This window comes from Macrosteles quadrilineatus, unplaced genomic scaffold, assembly GCF_028750875.1.
Source record: "Macrosteles quadrilineatus isolate MER2022 unplaced genomic scaffold, UCM_ALF_1.0 Scaffold_9__3_contigs__length_116548681, whole genome shotgun sequence".
Taxonomy (NCBI): domain Eukaryota; kingdom Metazoa; phylum Arthropoda; class Insecta; order Hemiptera; family Cicadellidae; genus Macrosteles; species Macrosteles quadrilineatus.
Window position 1 is genome coordinate 35,593,293 of NW_026542602.1, and position 21,353 is coordinate 35,614,645.

General features: G+C 34.9%; 1 protein-coding gene across 1 annotated transcript in view; it reads left to right on the forward strand.

Annotated features, from left to right (window-relative positions):
- LOC129003918 (5-hydroxytryptamine receptor-like) overlaps positions 1-21,353 on the forward strand; it is a 70,181-nt gene that overhangs the window by 46,047 nt on the left and 2,781 nt on the right. Inside the window, exons 2-5 of the mRNA XM_054432262.1 lie at positions 3,323-3,564; positions 4,851-5,106; positions 10,362-10,605; positions 11,423-11,781. Of these exons, the coding sequence (XP_054288237.1) occupies positions 3,352-3,564; positions 4,851-5,106; positions 10,362-10,605; positions 11,423-11,781 (1,072 nt within the window). The 5' untranslated portion in view covers positions 3,323-3,351. The remainder of the gene's footprint in view (positions 1-3,322; positions 3,565-4,850; positions 5,107-10,361; positions 10,606-11,422; positions 11,782-21,353) is intronic.

The following is a 21,353-nucleotide window of genomic DNA, read 5'->3' on the forward strand; positions in this document are numbered from 1 at the left end:
GACAAAGCCAACAAATATGTAAAACACAATTTATCGAACAAATACTATACAGTATGATAAAAAAATATCCACATTCACAAGAAATCCCCATCCCTTGAGTCAAACGTGCATGCACGCACATACATGGAAAAAACAACCCATTGCCTATAAAATCTGTTGTTTCTCGTTGACCTTGAGACTGTAGAGGGAGGGGAGGGGAGATCAAGAGCAATGCAACAGTTTCAATTATTGATCACAGAGGGAGGTACAGTGAGTGTGGGGAGAGGAGACTGTCAGTTACCTGCAGCTCGAGTATCCCCATGACCAAGCCATGCCTTAATGATGGCGAGGTGATTAACACAAGTGTGTGTCTTCTTAATTATCCCTCATCTAACCTCTCATGCCTTAACTTATCTCTTTCACACTCTTATCTGGGTCGTAATGTATAACACAATATGTGTAATCATTGACTCATTTAGTTTGTTTGTGTAAAAGATTATAATTTTTATGGAAAACATCTATAAATTATCTTATTAGAACTAGCCAGAAATAACAGAACAGTTAAGATTAGGTTGATTGGTATAATCGGTGAGCCAATTGATAAATCTTAACGCATTCATATTTAAAGTAGACAAGTTAGTCTTTGACTCTGAACATGGTCTAGGACTTAGGGTTCGACCTAGACTAAATTAGGCCACGATCGAAACCGACTGGAACGTGTTTGGCACATGTCCCTGAAAATTTTATGAGATTTGCAAGGTTTTCCTACTTGGGCAACACCTGACATCTTGAAAAATAGCGGGAAAGGTGTAGAATAATGCAAGCCTTAAAACTACATTGTGTCAGGCCCGTATCATATAGAAAGGTAAAATAGTTTTTGGATTATTACACCATAACATTTCAACGTAATTACACCAAAATAAGAGGCCATACTGAGTTTGTAACTGTCGAAAATCCAATTCGAAACTGATATTTTGTAAGGAAATACGAGATATTTTCATATTTTTCTATTTCATATCAAACATTTTCCCACATGGACAAAATCCACCATATTGGAAAATAGGAAATACGAGATATTTTCATATTTTTCTATTTAATATCAAACATTTTCCCACATGGACAAAATCCACCATATTGGAAAATAGGAAATGTAGGAAATAGGAAATAGTTAAATGCATTAAATTACATGCATTTAACAACGCAATCTTTTGCTTAACATTAATTTCAAAATAATTTCACCTTTTGGACGAGTCAAATAAATGTTAAATTATCGCTTCTAAAGCAGGATCTGCTGCATATAGAAGTGTTCTATAACACTTTTGAAAAGTAACTGTTTCTTCTCTTAGCAAATTTTATATAACATTGCTAGATGTTACACAAATATGCCTTATAGCAGGTTTTGCTAGTGTAAACCCGGCTTAAGATTGCCTACACAGAAACAATAAAAAAAATGGTGATATTTGGTTTATTGAGCTCACAATGATTACTGGAAAATTATATATTCTTAAAAAACAAGACATTGTTTACTTTATTTATTTTTGTGGCGTAAAAATCCAAGTTCAGTAGGATTTTTTCATTCTTCATTCAAGCGTGGGTTTCACAATCCATCTGAAAACGGTTTTACACCCTAAACTCACAAATTGTAAAAGTCCTTACTTTAGTTAGCACAATCAAATATTTAGCTAAAAAAAAACTGTATTTAAAACTGTGTAATATAATACGTAATAATTATCATCGTTTTTGAAAACTTTTACCATTAAATTAGGATATCAATGTTAGCAACTATAAATTCCGACATTATTGTGAATATAATTTGTTAAATGTACTAACTTGGTTTCATGCCACATAAAACTGGTTATAACATGGTTTCGATTCCAACCTACAAAGAATATTAGTGGAATACTCGTTAAAAATGAAATTGTAAGGCACTCAGAAGTTTATTTCCCAAAGTTAAACGGATTTTCCACCCACTCATTGCTGTAGAAGATGAAAGTTAATTCAGTTTTACAACTTTACCAAGCCATTTAAATGTAAACTACGTAATTTCCAAAGTTTTATAATCAGCCCAAAGCAACCCGCTAAATTACCTTCTTCCAATTCTTGAAGAAATTAAGCTTAATCATTAGGTTCATAATTACAAAAAAGTAAATGTATTTATGTTAATTATTTCAGAATTTTACACAGGAAGTTTTAAAATACAGTTGTTTGCTCTCTACTCCTGAAAAACCTACATTTATTTATTAGAGTGTTTCCCTTTTAGGGAATATTTATGTTATAGAGAAGAATAGGCAAAAGCTTAAGTATTCAAAACATACTATCAAGTTTTATCATGTGGCTGAAAATATTAGTGATGGGCAGGACTTAAACTCGTAATTCCGAGACAAAAGTCCCTCACAATAGCCCAGTCTGCCACATGTTAAAAATAGTGTTACGTAAGCTACAAAGTGTTTTTATTTCACCAAGTCAATTTTCCGTCCTTAAATTTGTCGGGAAAAACTTTTTTGTGCAAGTTTTGAAAATTACTTATTTTATAAAAAAATAACTAGTAAGTATAATGTTGGTTTATATAATTTATTCTTATCGTTTATTGTATAAGAAAACATTATATCATGGAAATATTCGTGTTGTAATAAAAATGGTGTCAACAAAATTAAGGTAAAGGATTTTTGTTGTAGAACAGTTTAAACCAGTTTTTTTTATTCTGTAATTTTACATAAACGTGTAAAAACTACATTATATTTGCATATATTTTGTGGCAGATTCCACATGAACCAATGGAAATTCACTCGAGAAATACCACAGATGTTGTTTAATTCAATATTCGCTGCCAATATGTGGAATATGTCAAAAGAATTCAGAGTGAAATGTTACTATGGAAAAACCTATCTGTTCCAACTTAATTTCGTTTTTTGAAACAACCCTGCATATTGGTATCAAGAAACATTAAACATGATTTAGTTCGATATTAAAGTTTTAGTTTTATACATTTAAATATATGGGGCGACTTAATTTGTACTACTGTTTTATCAGCTATAATAGACTACTAGTTTTTTTTTTCTTTTAAGGCAAATCTTTGAATCTTTGAATACATTTTATTGAGAAAGTGTATTGTCTACATTTCAAATATATATGAACGAGCTCAGGAGAAACGAGTGATCCAGTACAGTACAAGAGTGAACTGTACTGAAAAAAAACCTTAGTGGTGCGTCATTTCCACCTGAAATGATATGAATATACTAATAGAATGGCTTCGTAATTCGTTTATTCACTTCTGAAAAAATATGTCGCTATACGGTACATTATATATTTCTATCTTAAATAGGGCAATTTAAATCTGTTTCAGACCCTAGGCCATGAGGGTTTGAGTCAACCATGGTAGAGGGAAGTGCCTATCATGAGTTGTTCAAGCGATATGCACGACGCCCGTTCAGACTACGTAAGAAGACGACGCCTCTGCTGCCTCCGTCGCCGTCTACCGCCTCCACCTCTGCCGCCTCCACTGCCCCCGCCGCCTCCACAACTTCATCCCCTCCCACCATGGCAGCTGTGACAGACAGCAACGATGTCTGGTGGCTGCTACCTGAGGTATATGTCTTCTCTTGTGTAATCTCAACTCTTCCTGTTCTCAATGATGGTTATACACATTATTTAAATTATGTGTACCTTGTTAGTAAGATATGACATACAGTCTAGAGGAAAAACACCAATGAATTGTTCGGTTTTTAGTAAATTTAAAGAAATGGTTTGGTGGCCCCTTTTTACCTAGAATTGGTTTATATACATGGGTTTCAAATTGAAACTCATCAAGCAAAACCTCTCGGGCGTTGTACATTAATACTATATTTAACTTTACGTATAAACTTATATTTTATAACCCTTAAAACTATAATGGGTAGCATTTGGACCCTAACCCAAAACCCATTAGAAGACCACTGTCTTCATTGAATTTTTGCCTTACTATTAGGTGTTTGTGAACATCTTTTCGTTAAGAATAAACTTCACAACACTTGCACTTAGACCAAATGAGTATTAAGTATTTATTTTTGTAGATGAAGTTAGTGTTTCATTGTGACTTGTATAGTATTTTATATCCATAAGGGAATTATGTTGGATTGTACAGGTAAATCAACATAAAAGAAACTTGAGACGAAATAGTTTGATCGGTTGGAAAATTGTAAGCATCATTTATTGATTGTATTTTCAAGCTTTAATTCATTTAATGTCAATTTCGTGAGAACAAAACTTTTTCCTCTTCGGGAAGCAGCTTAACGGTATTTTTAATGTCTACAGGGAATAAGGAGATAACCGAGAGAAGCAAACTCACTTGTCAGTCTCTTATTAAAAGTTTGAATTTGTTTCTAATGCAATTAATAACGTTTATTTTATCCTGTTAATTATTTTCAGTATAAATGTAAACGCACCTTGTTTAGTTTGCATATTCTTTTAACTTTACATTTGACGATACTTATCACTTAAGTCAACACTGACACATTACTATTTCACAATTATACATTCGACCAAAACATTAATACTATAGGAAATTCCTCAAAAAGGATTAATAAATATTAAAATCCTTGGGACTACATTTAAATACCAATGGCTATTTTTCATGTCTATTTTTTAGTCATAACAATTCTAGCAGATTTTATTGCCCATCCAAAATTTGTTTTGATTTTTAACTCTTATTTTTAGCTTCCTTCTTAACTCTCAACTGCCGTAGAGTATGGCCCGTGAACCTTGACCCGTTACTCCTCACTTCTTACTTTTCACGATAATGTTTTAATGTTAATGTGTTTTAATGTTTCTTCATTTTACCCCCTACTCTCGATTCACGACTCTCAACTCATGATTCTGATCTCTTTTTCTTCCAGATCCGAGTGTTCCCGACCAATCAGACATTGGACCCGACCAACTCCATGCTGGCGACGAACGGTACCAACCCCAGCACTGACTGGGAAGAGATGTTGGCAACTGATGGTTTCGACTCTCTCTACTTCCCCAACCTCACCGTCTCAAACCTAACCATGGACTTTAACACGACCAGGATGGACGGGGATGAGGTGAACCTTGTCACAGCCATAGCGCTGGGCATCGTCCTGGGACTGATGATTCTGGCAACCATCATAGGTGAGGTTACAACATTATCTTACCAGTATGATTTGTTATTGATTATGATAAGAAATCATTCAATCTGTTGGTTTTACACCAGGTCAATTATGCCATATCATTGACTATCGTTACTATAAGGCGTCTTAATTTTGCCGTAATTTATGACCGTAGTTGGGTTGAGATGGTACACTGATTTGAATTACTGATTTCTGTTGAATGAACCAGCTCTTTAACATGTCCCTGTTCTGTAATCTATAGCATTATTACGCCATAAAATACGTTATCAAAGTATAAGAGTAGTTGTATAATTTCGACAATATTTTTGGGAGTGGCTCCTTCATCAATGTAATACAAATTGGCTGCTGCTGATCCATTTAGATGACATATCTATTTCAGAATTCCAAAAGTAAAAAATTATTCTATTTGGGGTGTATTTAAGTTTGTATATTAGGATCAACGTCACACTTTAAGGGTATTGATCTTGCTGTAATGTGCGGAAACCTTGAACCTGTACATGTCAGTGATGTCCTATGGTTACTTTTATTGACGTAGTTCAGAAACTAAAACAATGATACAGAAACAAACCTGTCCTAACGAATAAAGCAGGTTAAATTTAAAAACCTAAATAGAGTACCAGGGAAGCAGAATAGTAACCCCTATTGGGGTTTGGTGGCAAAAAGTATCTCAGACGTACCGTATTTTTACTACAAAAACACTGTCCCCTGGATCAAGTAAACCAACATACTTAAAGCAACGGTCTTAAGCACGCCAGGTGAGAAAGAAAATTCTATATCACTTTTAATTAGTTGTCAATTAATGTTACAGTTGAAAATGGTATTATATAACAACTATAATCATCTAATCGTAGGCTTTTAGTATATCTTTAGTAAAATAAAGCTCCTCACATTTTCAACATTTAAATATCTCAATTTAATCATGTAATATTTGAAACTTTTACATCCTCAAGGGAAACAAACTGTTTTGTTTAGTAAAAATTCTGTTATTCCAGAACGAGAACATAATCCGACGCCGGAGGAGATTGATGCAATCTTGTTTTAATCATCTTGAGCGCGCCCAACTGCACGTCGTGCTTTTAAAGTCCAATTCTTGAGTTAAGACACGTTTCAAATTAATTTCAGTTTCCAGGAAATAGATTGAAATGTTATTTGTTATTCTCATATAATTGGCAATTAATTATATCAAGCTGTTAATTCAATTAATTCATTACTAATACTCTTAAATGGTTTGTACATGGAGCTTAAGGAAATACAAAGATATTGTGATGGTTTATTCGGACACGGAAATTTAATACTGTATATCCTATTTTGCCAGTTACATCCATGCAGGTTGACTATGACTAACTAGAGAGGTAGAATTTGCTCTATGATAGAAGACCTAAAGTTTCTGTAAACTATTTCGTCTTCTTTTGTATATGAGAAGGAATCATTTTATCAGATTAACCACTGCAACCTTTATGCATATTTAAGATCTAGTTAAAACTTTGGTCTAAGGATGATTTATCTTCTTATATTTAAAGAAACTTGTTATTACTATTAAATGCTCTGTTGGTCTAGTTTTAGTAGCTTCTCATATAGTCCCTTAGCTTCTAGTGTCAAGCTAAGCCACATTTTAGTCATCTAGATGTAAAGAAAAGCAGTGTTCCTTCCTTGAAAGGCTAACAAACTGCCATACTAATAGATGTAGGCAAAGCTTGTAGACTTAGGGAATAGTACAGGTAATTTAGGGTTTTATAAACAACAAAATTTGTACATTCATGAAATTTCACCTGTGAGTTACTAATAATATGAGAAATGAAGATCCGATGAGTCCCCAAAATTTTGGGTGTCCTAAGGCCCTTTTTTGGGGCCCTTTTTGTTCCGAAGGGCCCTTGTTCCTAAATAATTTTGATTTTACGTTTAAGGTCGAGTGAGGTGTGGTTTTCGATGGTTTTAGTTATTTTAAATCGATTGGGAGTAGTTTTAAGTGTATTAAACCACATCATACAGGGTGTTTCGAAATATTATTACTTTTTAGGATATTTAAACATTTATTCATAAAGTAATAAAATTAGTTACCTCCATGATCTATATAAAAGGGGATTATTGAAAATAATTGTAATTCTTTACTACGTAAGGGGAATGGATCACAAGGAGTAAGAGAAAATATTAAATACCCCCGTCACAGCAAACCTGCAGACCTAGCGAATTTCCGTTTCCTTACTTGATTTTCAATTAAATCTAAAATAGCATTGTGTTTAACGATTACCTAGGTTTGCAGCTGCAAGGAGGCTAATTAAGTGTGTTTATAGTAAAATATTGCCAGCCAAGTATAAAACAAATAAATTTGACAAGTTTGATCAAAATATATCTATTAACAAACAAACAAAATCATTTTACACTATTCTACATAAGAATAACATGGGAATTTTAAGTTTACAATTTTAGTATTTATATCTGTAACTAATAACCATACAAAAATACGCTAATATACTAAATTATTTGTTTTTAGGCTATTTAAAATGTTCTAGCGAAAAATTGGGAAACTTTGTGTTTTGAGGGTAAAGTAAATGAGAAAACCCAATTTTTACCCCCAAAAACTTCGTTCCCATTGTTCAGGACAAAAATGCTTGTACCGACAATGCTGCTCTGATGTCTTAAGTGCTGTCCTGGTCGTCACAACCACGAAAGATAACCGTACTTGTATTGATTGAAAATAAGTTTGAGGAACTTAAGATACAAGTTGCAAACGTCAGTATGTATGAAAGGTGTTTTTGCACCACATTGTTCGTGCTTTAAGATTGGTGTTGCCTGTTCTGAAATATGCAAGGTTTTAGGCTTGTAAAGGGGAATCCTGCTTGAACACCAACTTGGACAAAATCAGTAAAGATGGAAAAGTTCCAAGAATAATAAAATTGTTAATGAGTCGTCTGAGAATAATTATTGTGATGATGAAATTGTTAAGAGAGATACTACAGAAATTGTAGAAAAATAGCTTTAGTTTTAGTACTTCATTTTAATATGTAATGTAAGGTTTTATACAAATACAATAGTTTTCATTTGTAATAAATGTAAAAAAATAACTTAAATAGCTACTTAAGAAAAATACATATCAATTTGAAATTGGTCTTAATAGATTTGCATAAAAAACACGTTGAAAGATTATTTACACCACCTTAAAAGTTGAAATCTTTGCTTAGTAACCTATGTAATTATGTTATAGTGTAAAACTTAATGCATCCCCTTTTAGCGAACATCCCATATAGGAGATAAGCTATTACCGAAGGTCTTATAGTAAAACATAGGCCCAAAACCGATTTACGTTTTCATTTTGATGCCCCCAGAAGCCTAAAGCACCATCCACTCAAAATATGATATACGTGTTTACATACATATATATAATATAATATATCCATGTTATATACGTGTCCGTAAACATGATAACTCGAGTAATTTTAGTTCAATTTTAACGAAACCGGCATAATCGGTCCATGGAACAGGGTTTTATGTGGTAATTTTTTTTTATTTTTGACCCTCAAAAGACAAAGTTTCCCAATTTTTCTCTAGAGCATTTTAAAGAGCTTAAAGAAAACAAATAATTTAGTATATTAACGTGTTTTGTAAGTGTATTAGTTACGAATAAAATTCAAAAATTATGAAATTAAAATTCCATGTTATTCTTAAGGAGAATAGTGTAAAATGATTTTGTTTGTTTGTTTATTGATATGTCTTAATAAAACTTGTCAATTTTATTTGTTTTATACTAGGCTATTAATATTTTACTATAAACACACTTTATTAGCCTCCCTGTAGCAGAAAACCTAAGTATTCATTAAACTCAATGCTATTTTAGATTAAATTGAAAATCAGGCAAATGAAAATTCCCTTAGTCTGCAGGTTTGCTGTGCCGGTTGCATTGAATATTTCCTCTTACTCCTTGTGATCCTTCCCTCTTATATAGTAAAGAATTACAGTTATTTTCAATAATCCCCTTTTATATAGAGCATGGAGGTAACTAATTTTATTACTTTATGAATAAATGTTTAAATATCGTAAAAAGTAATAATATTTCGAAACACTCTGTATGGAGTGGTTTAATACACTTAAAACTAGTCCCAATCGATTTAAAATAACTAAAACCATCGAAAACCACACCTCACTCGACCTTAAACGTAAAAACCAAATTATTCAGGAACAAGGGCCCATCAGAACAAAAAGGGCCCCAAAAAGGGCCCTAGGACGCCCAAAATTTTGGGGACTCATCGGATCTTCATTTCTCATATTATTAGTAACTCACAGGTGAAATTTCATTACTGTACAAATTTTGTTGTTTATATTGAGTGTTTTTGTATCATTTTACCTGTACTAGAAGTACTAAGGTCGTGCTCGACAGGTGTTAGTCTAACCATATAAAACTCCTAGATTGAAGGATCAGATATTTTATTTATTTAAGTTTCCAAATCCAATTTTTCTTTTTTCATAAAACGCGTGTTTTCTTTAATGCCACTACGTTAGGTTTAGCTGTATCCTGATTAAATTTTTAACGTAGTAGCTACGCTGCATACGACTCAACCAATTCATGGTCTTTTACGACTAACCAATTCAGTTGATACAACATCAACACAGTTACAATATACCCTAGAATGATGATAATTAACAACAGGTGGAAAGCGTTCTCCGCATAAAATAGCTTTGTGAAGTAAATACAATACCTTAAATATCATGACTAATTTCTGTAGATAAACTAAATGTAAAACTAACCATGTCGGTTCAACAGGTAACGCGTTCGAAATCGCAGCCATTCTCGTAGAGAAAAAACTCCAGAACGTCACCAACCACCTGAACCTCTCCCTGTTTCCTTGGTGTATAGTCAAAGTATAACCAACCATATGGTATTGGCAGGTAACGTATTCGTGATCGAAGCCATTCTCCTAGAGAGGGACCTCCAGAACGTCACCAACTACCTGATCCTCTCCCTGTTTCCTTGGTGTATAGTCAAAGTATAACCAACCATGTGGTATTGGCAGGTAATGTTTTCGTGATCGCAGCCATTCTCGTAGAGAGGAAACTCCAGAACGTCACCAACTACCTGATCCTCTCCCTGTTTCCTTGGTGTATAGTCAAAGTATAAGCAAACATGTGGTATTGGCAGGTAACGTCTTCGAGATCACAGCCATTCTTCTAGAGAGGAACCTCCAGTACGTCACCAACTACCTGATCCTCTCCCTGTTTCCTTGGTGTATAGTCAAAGTATAACCAACAATATGGTATTGGCAGGTAACGTATTCGTGATCGCAGCCATTCTCCTAGAGAGGAACCTCCAGAACGTCGCCAACTACCTGATCCTCTCCTTGGCCGTGGCTGACCTCCTGGTGGCCTGCCTGGTCATGCCTCTAGCAGCCATCTACCAAGTCAGTCGCCACTGGACACTGGGACCCGAGCTGTGCGACCTGTGGACTTCGTGTGACGTACTGTGCTGCACGTCCTCCATATTACACCTCGTCGCCATCGCACTCGATAGGTAACCAGGGAATTAAATTGAAATTGAACCATCGGAATGAGAGATATAGTTGAATCAGAGTTATTGGGTATATTTTAAAATTTGTAAAACTACTGACAGTAAACTACTAGCTGTAAAACTAATATTCTAGTAAAAAAGTAGTGTTTACCTTTTCAAAACATTGTTTAGAATTAAACTACCACTGTTAGTAACACTGACAGTAACGATATTGAATTTTTCAAGTATGATTTACAGGTTTATCACAACTCAAATCCATCACTAACAGGGTAAAAAAGTAGAAATGAAGGTATTCGTGTAACTGTTCTGTACATATAAACTTTACAATGTGGTAAAGTGGGGCAGTGGCACAGTAGATAACTGTAAATTGTACTGTAAATGAACTGTAAATTCAAATATTTCATGTCTTGAGATTGCAAAGAGCTTGTACAAGTTCCTAACCATGGTTCTACTTAAGATCTATAGTTGATTCTTATACTTATCCCTGCAATTTCTTTATATCATCAAATTAAAAGAGGCTCACATTATACTTAGGTAGAACATATTATTTAAGTCCCCGCTGCCTCTCAAATCAAGAGGTAGTGTCAACTTATAATCTTAATTTTAGTCCATTCTGTGATGATTTCATTTGTTTTGCTGCTAAACTTATACAAAATTTGTCTACTACCATTCTCCAAGTCTCCATTGTCTCCATTGTCTTAAAATTAAACAACCGGAAAATGCTTTATGAAAAATATCAGGTTTCCAATCTGGTTTAATCAAAACAATCATAATTTTAAAACCTGTTCAAACTCTTACCCTTCAGCTTTTCTCATTTTAGGTATTGGGCGGTCACAAACGTGGACTACATCCACAAAAGAACAGCTCAGAGGATAGGAATCATGATCCTGATCATCTGGGTGGTGTCGTTCCTCGTGTGCATCGCCCCTCTCCTAGGATGGAAGGATCCTATGTGGGAAGAGCGCATCACGCTACAACAGACATGTCTGGTGTCCCAGGACATAGGATACCAGATATTCGCCACCGCCTGCTCCTTCTACCTGCCTCTTCTGGTCATCCTGGCGCTCTACTGGAGGATATTCCAAGCGGCGAGAAAGAGGATTAGAAGGAGGATGACGGCATCGGCGGCATCCTCAGCGGGAAGTTCAAGAGTACCTGCAGGAGGCGGTGTTATGGCTGGTAAGTCTAGTTACTACAATGTCCACAATGTTTTAGATAAAAGTACACAAATGTACTTTTCTAATTTTACTAAGGGTTTGTTAAGTTTATGTTGCATTAAGAGTTGTTGGGATGGTCTTTAATAATTGGTTGGCAAAACAGAAGTTTCATAAATTCTTTGTTGTTTTTGCTTGAAAAATAACCTATTAGGAATAGCAGATATAAAACAAACAAAGATAAAAAATGAATTTTTTAAATACATGTTTGCAATAATACTTTTACAACATTTATATGAGGCAGAATTGAAATGGTTAGTTTTAAGCCTTAGTATAAAGGGTAGTCATAAAGGTTCTGTAAATGTAAATTTTACACAGCTTAATACTTTATTGAAGCATTTATTTACTAGATTAAAGATTATATATTGCATGAACTATTTTTGTTATATGATTGGACTTTGAACTTGCATGCACTACCCAATTTTATGCACGGTACCTTTGACTTAAAGTAAAGAAATAAAGTTCGAATAGAGGAATGTTATTTATTTTTTCATTGAAAATGTAAAAATGCAATACTTTTCCTTGTTAACCTCAATAATATCAAAACTTTTTACGTTAAAATCTATATACGTTTTAGGTGTATTTTAAATGTCACCTTTTACTACCTACTATCCTAGGTTGCAGCACTTTCTGTTTTACTACTTGGATCTACAGCTTTTAGTGTGTTGTAAATTATACGATTGCAACGCAAGTCATCCCTAACAAATAACTTGAATTCAATGGGACGGTTTTCTGTCTTTAAATAATCTAGTGAAATATAGCTTCATTTTCAAAAATGATATTTCTTTAGACATTTGATATTTCTTGCTATCTCAATATTATTTTTGGAACCTCCATCCACTGTGGTCAATGGATAGACATTTAAATACAATTCGTCCTTCAAACAGTACTTAATGAAAGAGGAGGGCTTGCGTTAGCAATATTTATTTTTATATTTAACTATTCTTGTCGTTTCAGCCACCATTTCTCCCTCTCTTTTGTCATATTTTGCACGTTTCACCTCAACTTCCTATCCTTTTGGCAACCAACAGATAACAAACCGTCAGCAACAATGGTTAAGGGTATTGCAGCGAATTTATAGCTGGCTTTAAGCATATGTAAGCCTACTAGTCCAGTCATTGAGTAGTGGAGGTTCAACAAAATTGATTCAAAAGGTTTTTCAACGGATTTCATTAGTTTTATACCTCCAGACAACACAAAAAAAAGTCTACCAAAATCTGACTTGGGGAAGTACCCGAATTATGGTATTTAAATTAAAATAATAATTGCTCCGTAAAAAAAACAGATAAAAATATTATTGCTATATATAGGTTGTAGTATATCCTTTTTAATGTTTTGAAGGGTGGGGAAACTAAATATGCAACTTAAAATGCGATTTGACGTCATTTGACACCACAAAATGGCCGCCAAAATAGATTCATGGGGAAAAAACTAAAATAAAACTTACTTCTAGATAATAGTGTGCAGTATATCGAATTCAATGTTTACAAGGGTGGCAAAACCAAAAATACATCTTAAAAACTCATTAATTATAAACTTACTCAATTTATAATGACAAAACTACCACAAGAACGCACTCCATTGAGACATAAAATCAAATAAATTAAATATGATGTGACATCGTTCGGTGATTGAGCTGCTCTCACATCTCAGTTAGTGCTGTTATCAAACAGCAAACGCTAGAACTAGTTGATACTGGTGGAGAAGACGCCTGTGTATAAGCAATAACTACTAAAACCTAGAGGTTGTAGTAGAAATTGGTACAATGATCAGCAATTTTGAGTGATTTAGTTAGCTTGTGCCAATATTGTTATCGGGAGTGCTTTTAATTATCTTTGAACTTTCTTTCTTATTGCACTATGTTTAGTAAACTTTCAACATTCTATTTAAAATGCTCTTTGTTCTATGCTCTTTGCTCTATATGCTCTTTGTTTTGGTCTACTTACAATACTTTTCCTAGCAACATGTGCTATAATCCTATTAATTTATTTTATTGTTAAACATATGTTGCATTTAAAATGTAAATAAATCAGTTTCTTGTTCTCTCGTAACTAAGAAGTGTGTTCATTTTTTCTCTCACATATATTCTGTCCAGTTAAATGTTCAATTTCTTCTTAACATTAATCTCTCTTCCTTAAAACTATTTCTCATTATTCTTTCTGACTTTACTCTCTTTTATTCCATCAATTACCTTCATTTTCTTTAAATGTGAGTAATATTTGATTCCCTTCTATACATTCATCAATCGGTATCTATACTCCTACTTTGAGTCATTCACACTATGTAGCTGATTATAGGTAAGTCTGACTCATATTTAACTTTAAAGTACTTGTAGTATTTTACTATAATAGTATAGATTTTAGTGCTTAGTTTGAATACATAAGCTACGCACTAATAAAACTCATAACGAACAGTGTTAACCTTAAAACGCGTCGGTGGAGTAAGACGGGGTCTGTGGGGCAAGATGGACTACTATCCCATCTTACCTCCCAGTGTTTTAACCCGTTCTTTTTACTTTCTAGATTGATGAAGAAATGGATACTTGTGTGCTGTGCTTGGAGGTTATTGACCTGGACAACGCTAACGATTATTCAAAATTAACTGAAAAGGGTTGTATTGGCATTAATAATGCAAATAGACTGCGCAACCTATATGTGCCAGACATCATATACGATGAGAACTGTTACCTTTTTGTACACAAGGAGTGTAGAAAGAAACATATCAACCCTAAAGCATTGAAGGGTCAACAGAAACGACGTAGTGATTCAAGTGACACAACTGAGAAAACACTTCGATCACAGAGAACACCATTCAGTTTTAAAACTGACTGTTTTCTATGTGGTGTGTCTGTTGATCAACATGGCGGACATAAATATCCTGAAAGAAATATACTTCAATGGAGCCATGTGATGACGCTTGATTTTCAGAAGAACATTGAAGCGCAATGTGAGAAGAGGAAAGACGACTGGGCAAAGACAGTACAGTCACGTCTTTTGGCTATACATGACCTCCCTGCTGAAAAAGCTATATATCACCGAGATTGTGCTTCACATTTTCGGTCAGGAATAAATATACCAGCGGCATACAGCAAACCAGGTCAACTGAAGAAACAGAAACTCGGTCGACCAAAGAATATGTCCAAGTTAACAGCATTTGAGGCAGCCATTTCATACCTAGAGGAGAATGATGATGATACTATAACGTTAAATGATTTACATTCAGTTATGAAATTGAGGAGTGGACTAAGTGATGATGAACTGTACACTACAGCTCAGTTGAAACGTGAGCTGTTGAAGCATTATGGGAATAAAGTGTCTATTACTACAGCTAGGCAACAGCCTAACATTGTCACTCTTACAAAGAATGTGAACAATATAATACACGAGGCACATGTAAATACTGCTAATGCAGATATAACCAACATGGATTGCTTGATCAAAACCGTGGGCCAATACATTCGATCAGAGATAAAAAATATGGACAAACATGACATGGAATACCCAGACAGTGATCAGATGTCATCAATACATAGAAATCTTGAATATCTTCCATCTTCGCTGCGCATACTCCTGGAAACTATTATTAAGAGTCGAAACTCTAAGCTTCATATTGCCTCATTTGGCCAGGCAATAATGCAATCAACATGCCCACGTTCGTTTCTTCCCCCTCTTCAAGTAGGACTCAGTGTTACCCTAGAACACAAATATGGGCATCGTGATCTGGTTGACATGGTAAATAAACTTGGATTCTGCTCGTCATACACAGAAGCTACTAAGTATAGGCAAAATGCAGCTACTTCTCAGGGTGTTGACTTAACTGAAGATATTGCAAACACGTTTGTGCAATACCAGGCTGATAATGTAGACCATGCCAGTAAAACTCTAGATGGTTATGGTACAATCCATGTCATGGGCCAGATGGGAACATGTACGCCAGCCTTGAAAGTAACACGGAAGGTACCCCGATTGAAGGTAACAATGGATGATCTAAAGAAGATCTGCCAAGTTAAACTGGTACCACAATTAAACCCTAAGAGAATTCAGGACAAAATGATTTATACAAAACTTCGTGCGGTCAGTCATGACGATAACAATAGCAAACTTGACATTCTATGGCGAGTATCATTGCACTTCCCTAAGCCTCGACCGTTGTGGTCTGGATGCATGAAGATGCTACATTCACACATGCCACACCCTGGCAAGAGTTCAGAGTTCTTTCTACCCCTCATTAATTTAACACCAAGTGACCCAACATGTGTCAGATCGACCCTAGAGTACCTGTCTGATCATGCCAAACGAAATGGAGTAACACCAATCATTACATTCGACCAGCAGCTATGGTGGATTGCAAACATGATAATCGAATCGCAACCAACTGACAGCCCTCTTCGTCAGATAATTTTAGTTTTGGGAGGTTTTCATACTGAGATGAGTTTCCTGGGTGCAATTGGGAGCTTGATGGATGGATCTGGATTGGCTGAGATCATCTCTCAAGTCTATGCCGAGGGAAGTGTAGAGCAGATTATGTCTGGCAAAGCAGTTGCACGAGCTGTACGTGCTCATTTTCTGGTTGACAGTGCTCTCAATACCATAGCTACATCGCAAATGTACAACATTCCTGTACCTAAAATGTGTGAGGATAAGCCTGTGGAGTCACTCTCATCTTTGAGTGAACATTTCAGTTTATTAGCTGAAGATGTCGAAGCCCAGTTCAGTACTGAAGGAGATGCAACTGATAGTGTACTCATTATGAATACAGTTCTGGATGAATTGGATGAAATTGCTACGGAGGAAGTAAGTGTGGAAGGCGTTTCCCTTCTTGAGAGTGCTGGTGAGCTGATGTCAAAGGTTAATACAGGACAATTGTGTCTATATGAGGCCCTCAATTCCGATATAATTTCACAGCTACTTTTAACTGCAGAAAAATGGTCAAATTCTATGGCACCATACCGCACAGCCAAGCTCTGGATCATGTACATGCGTATGGTGAGCATACTCCGTTCACTCATCCGATCTGCTCGTACTGGTAATTGGAAGCTTTATCTTCAATCGCTTCATGACATGCTACCATATCTAGCTGCATCAGGTCACAACAACTACGTGAAGTCACTTGTTTTGTACCTGGAAAAGATGGACAATCTGGAGGTAACACATCCAGCTGTTTATAACTCATTTTTGGAAGGACTGTTTGTCGTGCGCCGCAGTGATAGTTACTGGTCAGGTATATTTAGTGACCTTTTCATTGAACAGGTCTTGATGGGAAGTGTGAAATCGGCTGGTGGTCTGACTAGAGGACGTGGGTTCGAAGAATCAACCAGTCTGACCTGGCTACTATCTGCGCCTGCATGTGCTGAAGTAAATAAAGCCATGCAGGAGGTTACATGTGCCTCAAGGTCAGAGGAGTCACACATTCACAAAGATCTTACGCAGGCCAGGCTTAACCGTGATTCCAAAGACCTGCAGTCCATCATTGATTATCTAGAAGAAAGAAAACCATTCTCCAAGAATTCTGAGCAGCTTCGAAGCCTGTCGCATGGGGTGATAGCAGAAAGGACCGTAGACGTTGACTCTGCTGAGGTAATTGGTGATTCTATCCTTGAATCTATGGTGGGAATGTCAGTTACAAAACATACATTCAAGAAAAGACAGCAGGTTAGTAACTTAGCCTCCTCCATTTATGTATGTGTTGATGGTGAAAAGCTTCAGATTGATCCGGCACAGCTATATCAGCGGCTTCTTATTGCAGGGGTTGGCACCATAGATCTTCAGACACTGTTCCAATATGAGTTATGTTCGTATCCTTCATCCCTTTTTGACAACAAACTCTTTATGCGCCTTGCCACCAAGTCTGAGTTACTAAACGGCCTAGTAAAGATGGTGCCAGCGTGTGATTTAAAGGAACTGCCTATCAATGTAGTTATGTATATCATCGATGGAGGTGCTCTCTTACAGCGCTTACCATGGCCAAAGTCGACATCATATGCAAATATTTGCCAGCTATATATTACGTTTGTTAAAAAACATTATCATACTTCTCTTATTGTGTTTGACGGCTATAGCGATGGACCTTCTACTAAGGATGAAACTCATCAAAGGAGGAGTGGTAGTGAGGTGGGTGTGAATGTGGATTTCACTCCAGATATGTTGCTAAAAATGAAGAAGAAGTCATTTCTGGCCAACACAAACAACAAGCAGAAATTCCTTCATCTCCTGGGATCAGAGATGACAAAGCAAGAAGGGATTCAAGTCACTCACTCATCTGGTGATGCTGATTATGATATAGCAATGACTGCTTGCACAACTGCTTTGTCACAGCCTGTAGTAGTTGTAGGAGATGATACAGACCTCCTCATTCTGTTACAACACCACTTATCAGTCATTAATCATGAGACTATCTATCTCCAAACTAGCACGAAGCTGATAGATGTATCCAAAATGAAAAGAGAACTTGATCCTAACCTGAGTCGCTCCCTACTCTTTATTCACGCTCTTTCCGGATGTGATACCACATCGAGACCCTGGGGAATTGGAAAACTTTCAGCCATGAACAAATACCACAATCTGAAGGAAATCGCTGAATTGTTCATGATTGAAAATGTCAAGCGTAAGGAAATTGAGCTGGCTGGTAATAAGGCCATTGCAACCATATATGGTTGCAAGAATGGTTCTGATTTGAACTCTGAACGTGCTTTGAAGTTCACGGAAAAGGTAGCCTCAAGTTCCAGTTATATGCCCCCTGAACGCCTACCACCAACAACAGATGCGGCCAGATTTCATAGCCAGCGGGTTTACCATCAAGTTCAGGCATGGCTAGGCATCAAGATTGATGCGACACAGTGGGGCTGGGTTCTATGTAACACAGCTAACAAGTCCATATTGAAGCCACACCGAATGGAACAGCCTGCAGCACCAGAGGCTCTACTAAAGATAATTAAGTGCAACTGTAGTGGGATGTGTTCCAAAAATACATGTTCTTGCAGGAAAAATGGTCTTCAATGCAACTTGGCATGTGGTCAGTGTAAAGGGATCACATGCACAAATGGGCAAACCCTTGATTTGAGTGAAAATATTGAAGTAACAAAGTAATTTATTTCAGAGTAACAGTTTCTAAAAAGGTGACAAATGATAGATATGTGGGACTATTTTTTAACACTTCAGTCAATTTTAACAGTATATTATTAGCAGTATGAATTGTCGGCTGTATTTGTATTAAAAAGTTTGTTCATTGAAATCGATTTATTTCTTCACTATTATACCATTATTTTAATACAGTATCCTATATAAAAATAATCCATGTGCCCCGGTACCCCGTCTTACTGTCTCATAATGTGAAATCTCATTTTAAGTTGCATGTTAGTTTACTGGTATTTTATAAAAGCTAAGATCGAAAACTAAAACCTAGTTCTAAAGATAGGCTATTTCTAAAGACGTTTCTTTTATTTACTTTTTTTAAATTTAATAATACGTACTATGCTGATCAAGAAGTTATTTATTTCTAAAGGTAAGTTTTTCAACTTTCCTCCATGGAGCGTATTTTGGTGACTTCCATCTTATGCTTTTAAATTAGATACAATCATATTTTAAGTTGTATATTTGGTTTTGCCACCCTTGTGAACATTGAATTCGATATACTGCACACTATTATCTAGAAGTAAGTTTTATTTTAGTTTTTTCCCCATGAATCGATTTTGGCGGCCATTTTGCGGTGTAAAATGACGTCAAATCACATTTTAAGTTGCATATTTAGTTTCCCCACCCTTCAAAACATTAAAAACGATATACTAAAACCTATATATAGCAATAATATTTTTATCTGTTTTTTTTTACGGAGCGATTATTATTTTAATTTAAATACCATTATTCAGGTACTTCCCCAAGTCAGATTTTGGTAGACTTTTTTTTGTGTTGTGAGGAGGTATAAAACTAATGAAATCCGTTGAAAAACCTTTTGAATTAATTTTGTTGAACCTCCGCTATATATTTCTCTTTAATTACCGGACTATACTGCGCCGTAGTATCTTAATATGTTTTAGTTTTTGCATTTCATATGTTTTAGTATTACTATTAAATCGTTCACGTAAAAAAAGTTATTCTATTTTATCTTTACTAATTAAGTATAAAATAAAGATACTAATAATAACTATCAACATCAATATTAGGCTACTAAAATTGTACGTATATAATAAATGTTATTCAAATTTATTGGTTTAAATTGGATCTTATAATGTTATAATCACCACAGGTTTTACGAGTCAATATATTTTTATACATTTCATAAAACATAGTGTAGGGAAAATCTATTCAAACAACAAATATCAGATGAATATCTTATTGTTTGTTAGCCTGCTTTAGCATAAACAGCAGTTAAATATGGTAATAGAGCTATACCATAATAATGGAATAATACAGATTGCAAATAGGTATTGGATACAAACAATAATATAAAACTAAACTTACATGTTATTTAATAATAGGCTATCATCAATAATTTTTTTTTTGTATTCCAGCTATATGTTGTGTTTGTATGAATATTTGAGTTTAAAAACACTTAATTTTTTGTGTTTTGTTCATTTTTAACCATCATAAAAACCTTAAAACTAAACTGAGAGATATTAAAATTAAACTGTACATTTTTGTTCAGTAAGATTTATCACAATGATACAAAAACCATTATTTTTTACTAAGACATTTGAGACACACTTTCATTCATAAGCCGTAGTTAAGACACTACATTCCTAACACTTTTGTTTGTCTCACCACACTTCTTGCATGCTAATAATGAATGACATTTTTCTCTTTTTTAGTGTGACTAATGTTAAGTGTAAGAAGGGCTTTTAGGTTAATATTTTTATTCGGCCATTACATATTTAAAAAATGCTTGTCATAACTGAAATTTTGAAAATATTTTAAAATAAGGTAGTGATTTGAGACGCGTAAAAATATACATGTTTTGTGATTGCATAAAGCTTAAATTCTCACCTATTAAAAATTTTTGTAAAGTAGTAAGTCAACTCAAATCTCACATCGTAAAATGTTGTAAGATTTTGTTTTACTAGATATATAAAATCAATCGTCCCAGGGGCTCTGTATAACGGACAGGCAGAGTGACGTTGTAGCGTGATTGAGTTACACAACCTGTCAAATATTTGTTAGAGTAAAACGTACCTGGCCACCTCTGATAAAAGTATTGTATTGGAAAAGCTACACTGATTTAGTAAATATTCTACACTTTATAAAGTTCTACAATGTAACGTTCTTAAGCCAAAAATATGTTAAAATAAAAGAAAAATCTCGGATTTCACCTTCTATTCTACTATTCTAATTTCACATAGTAACAATCACCTTTTGTTACCACTGCATCCGTTCAGATATATTTTGCAAGGTTTATGCTGCATTTAAAAATAAACACACTTTTAGGGATGAATATTTTTAGTCACCCATGTTAACTTCCTTCGATTTTAACGGATCCTGTTGTACAGATACCTTACATATTTGATTTAAGCACTAATTGAGTTAAAGGATTAATCGAAATAAATAA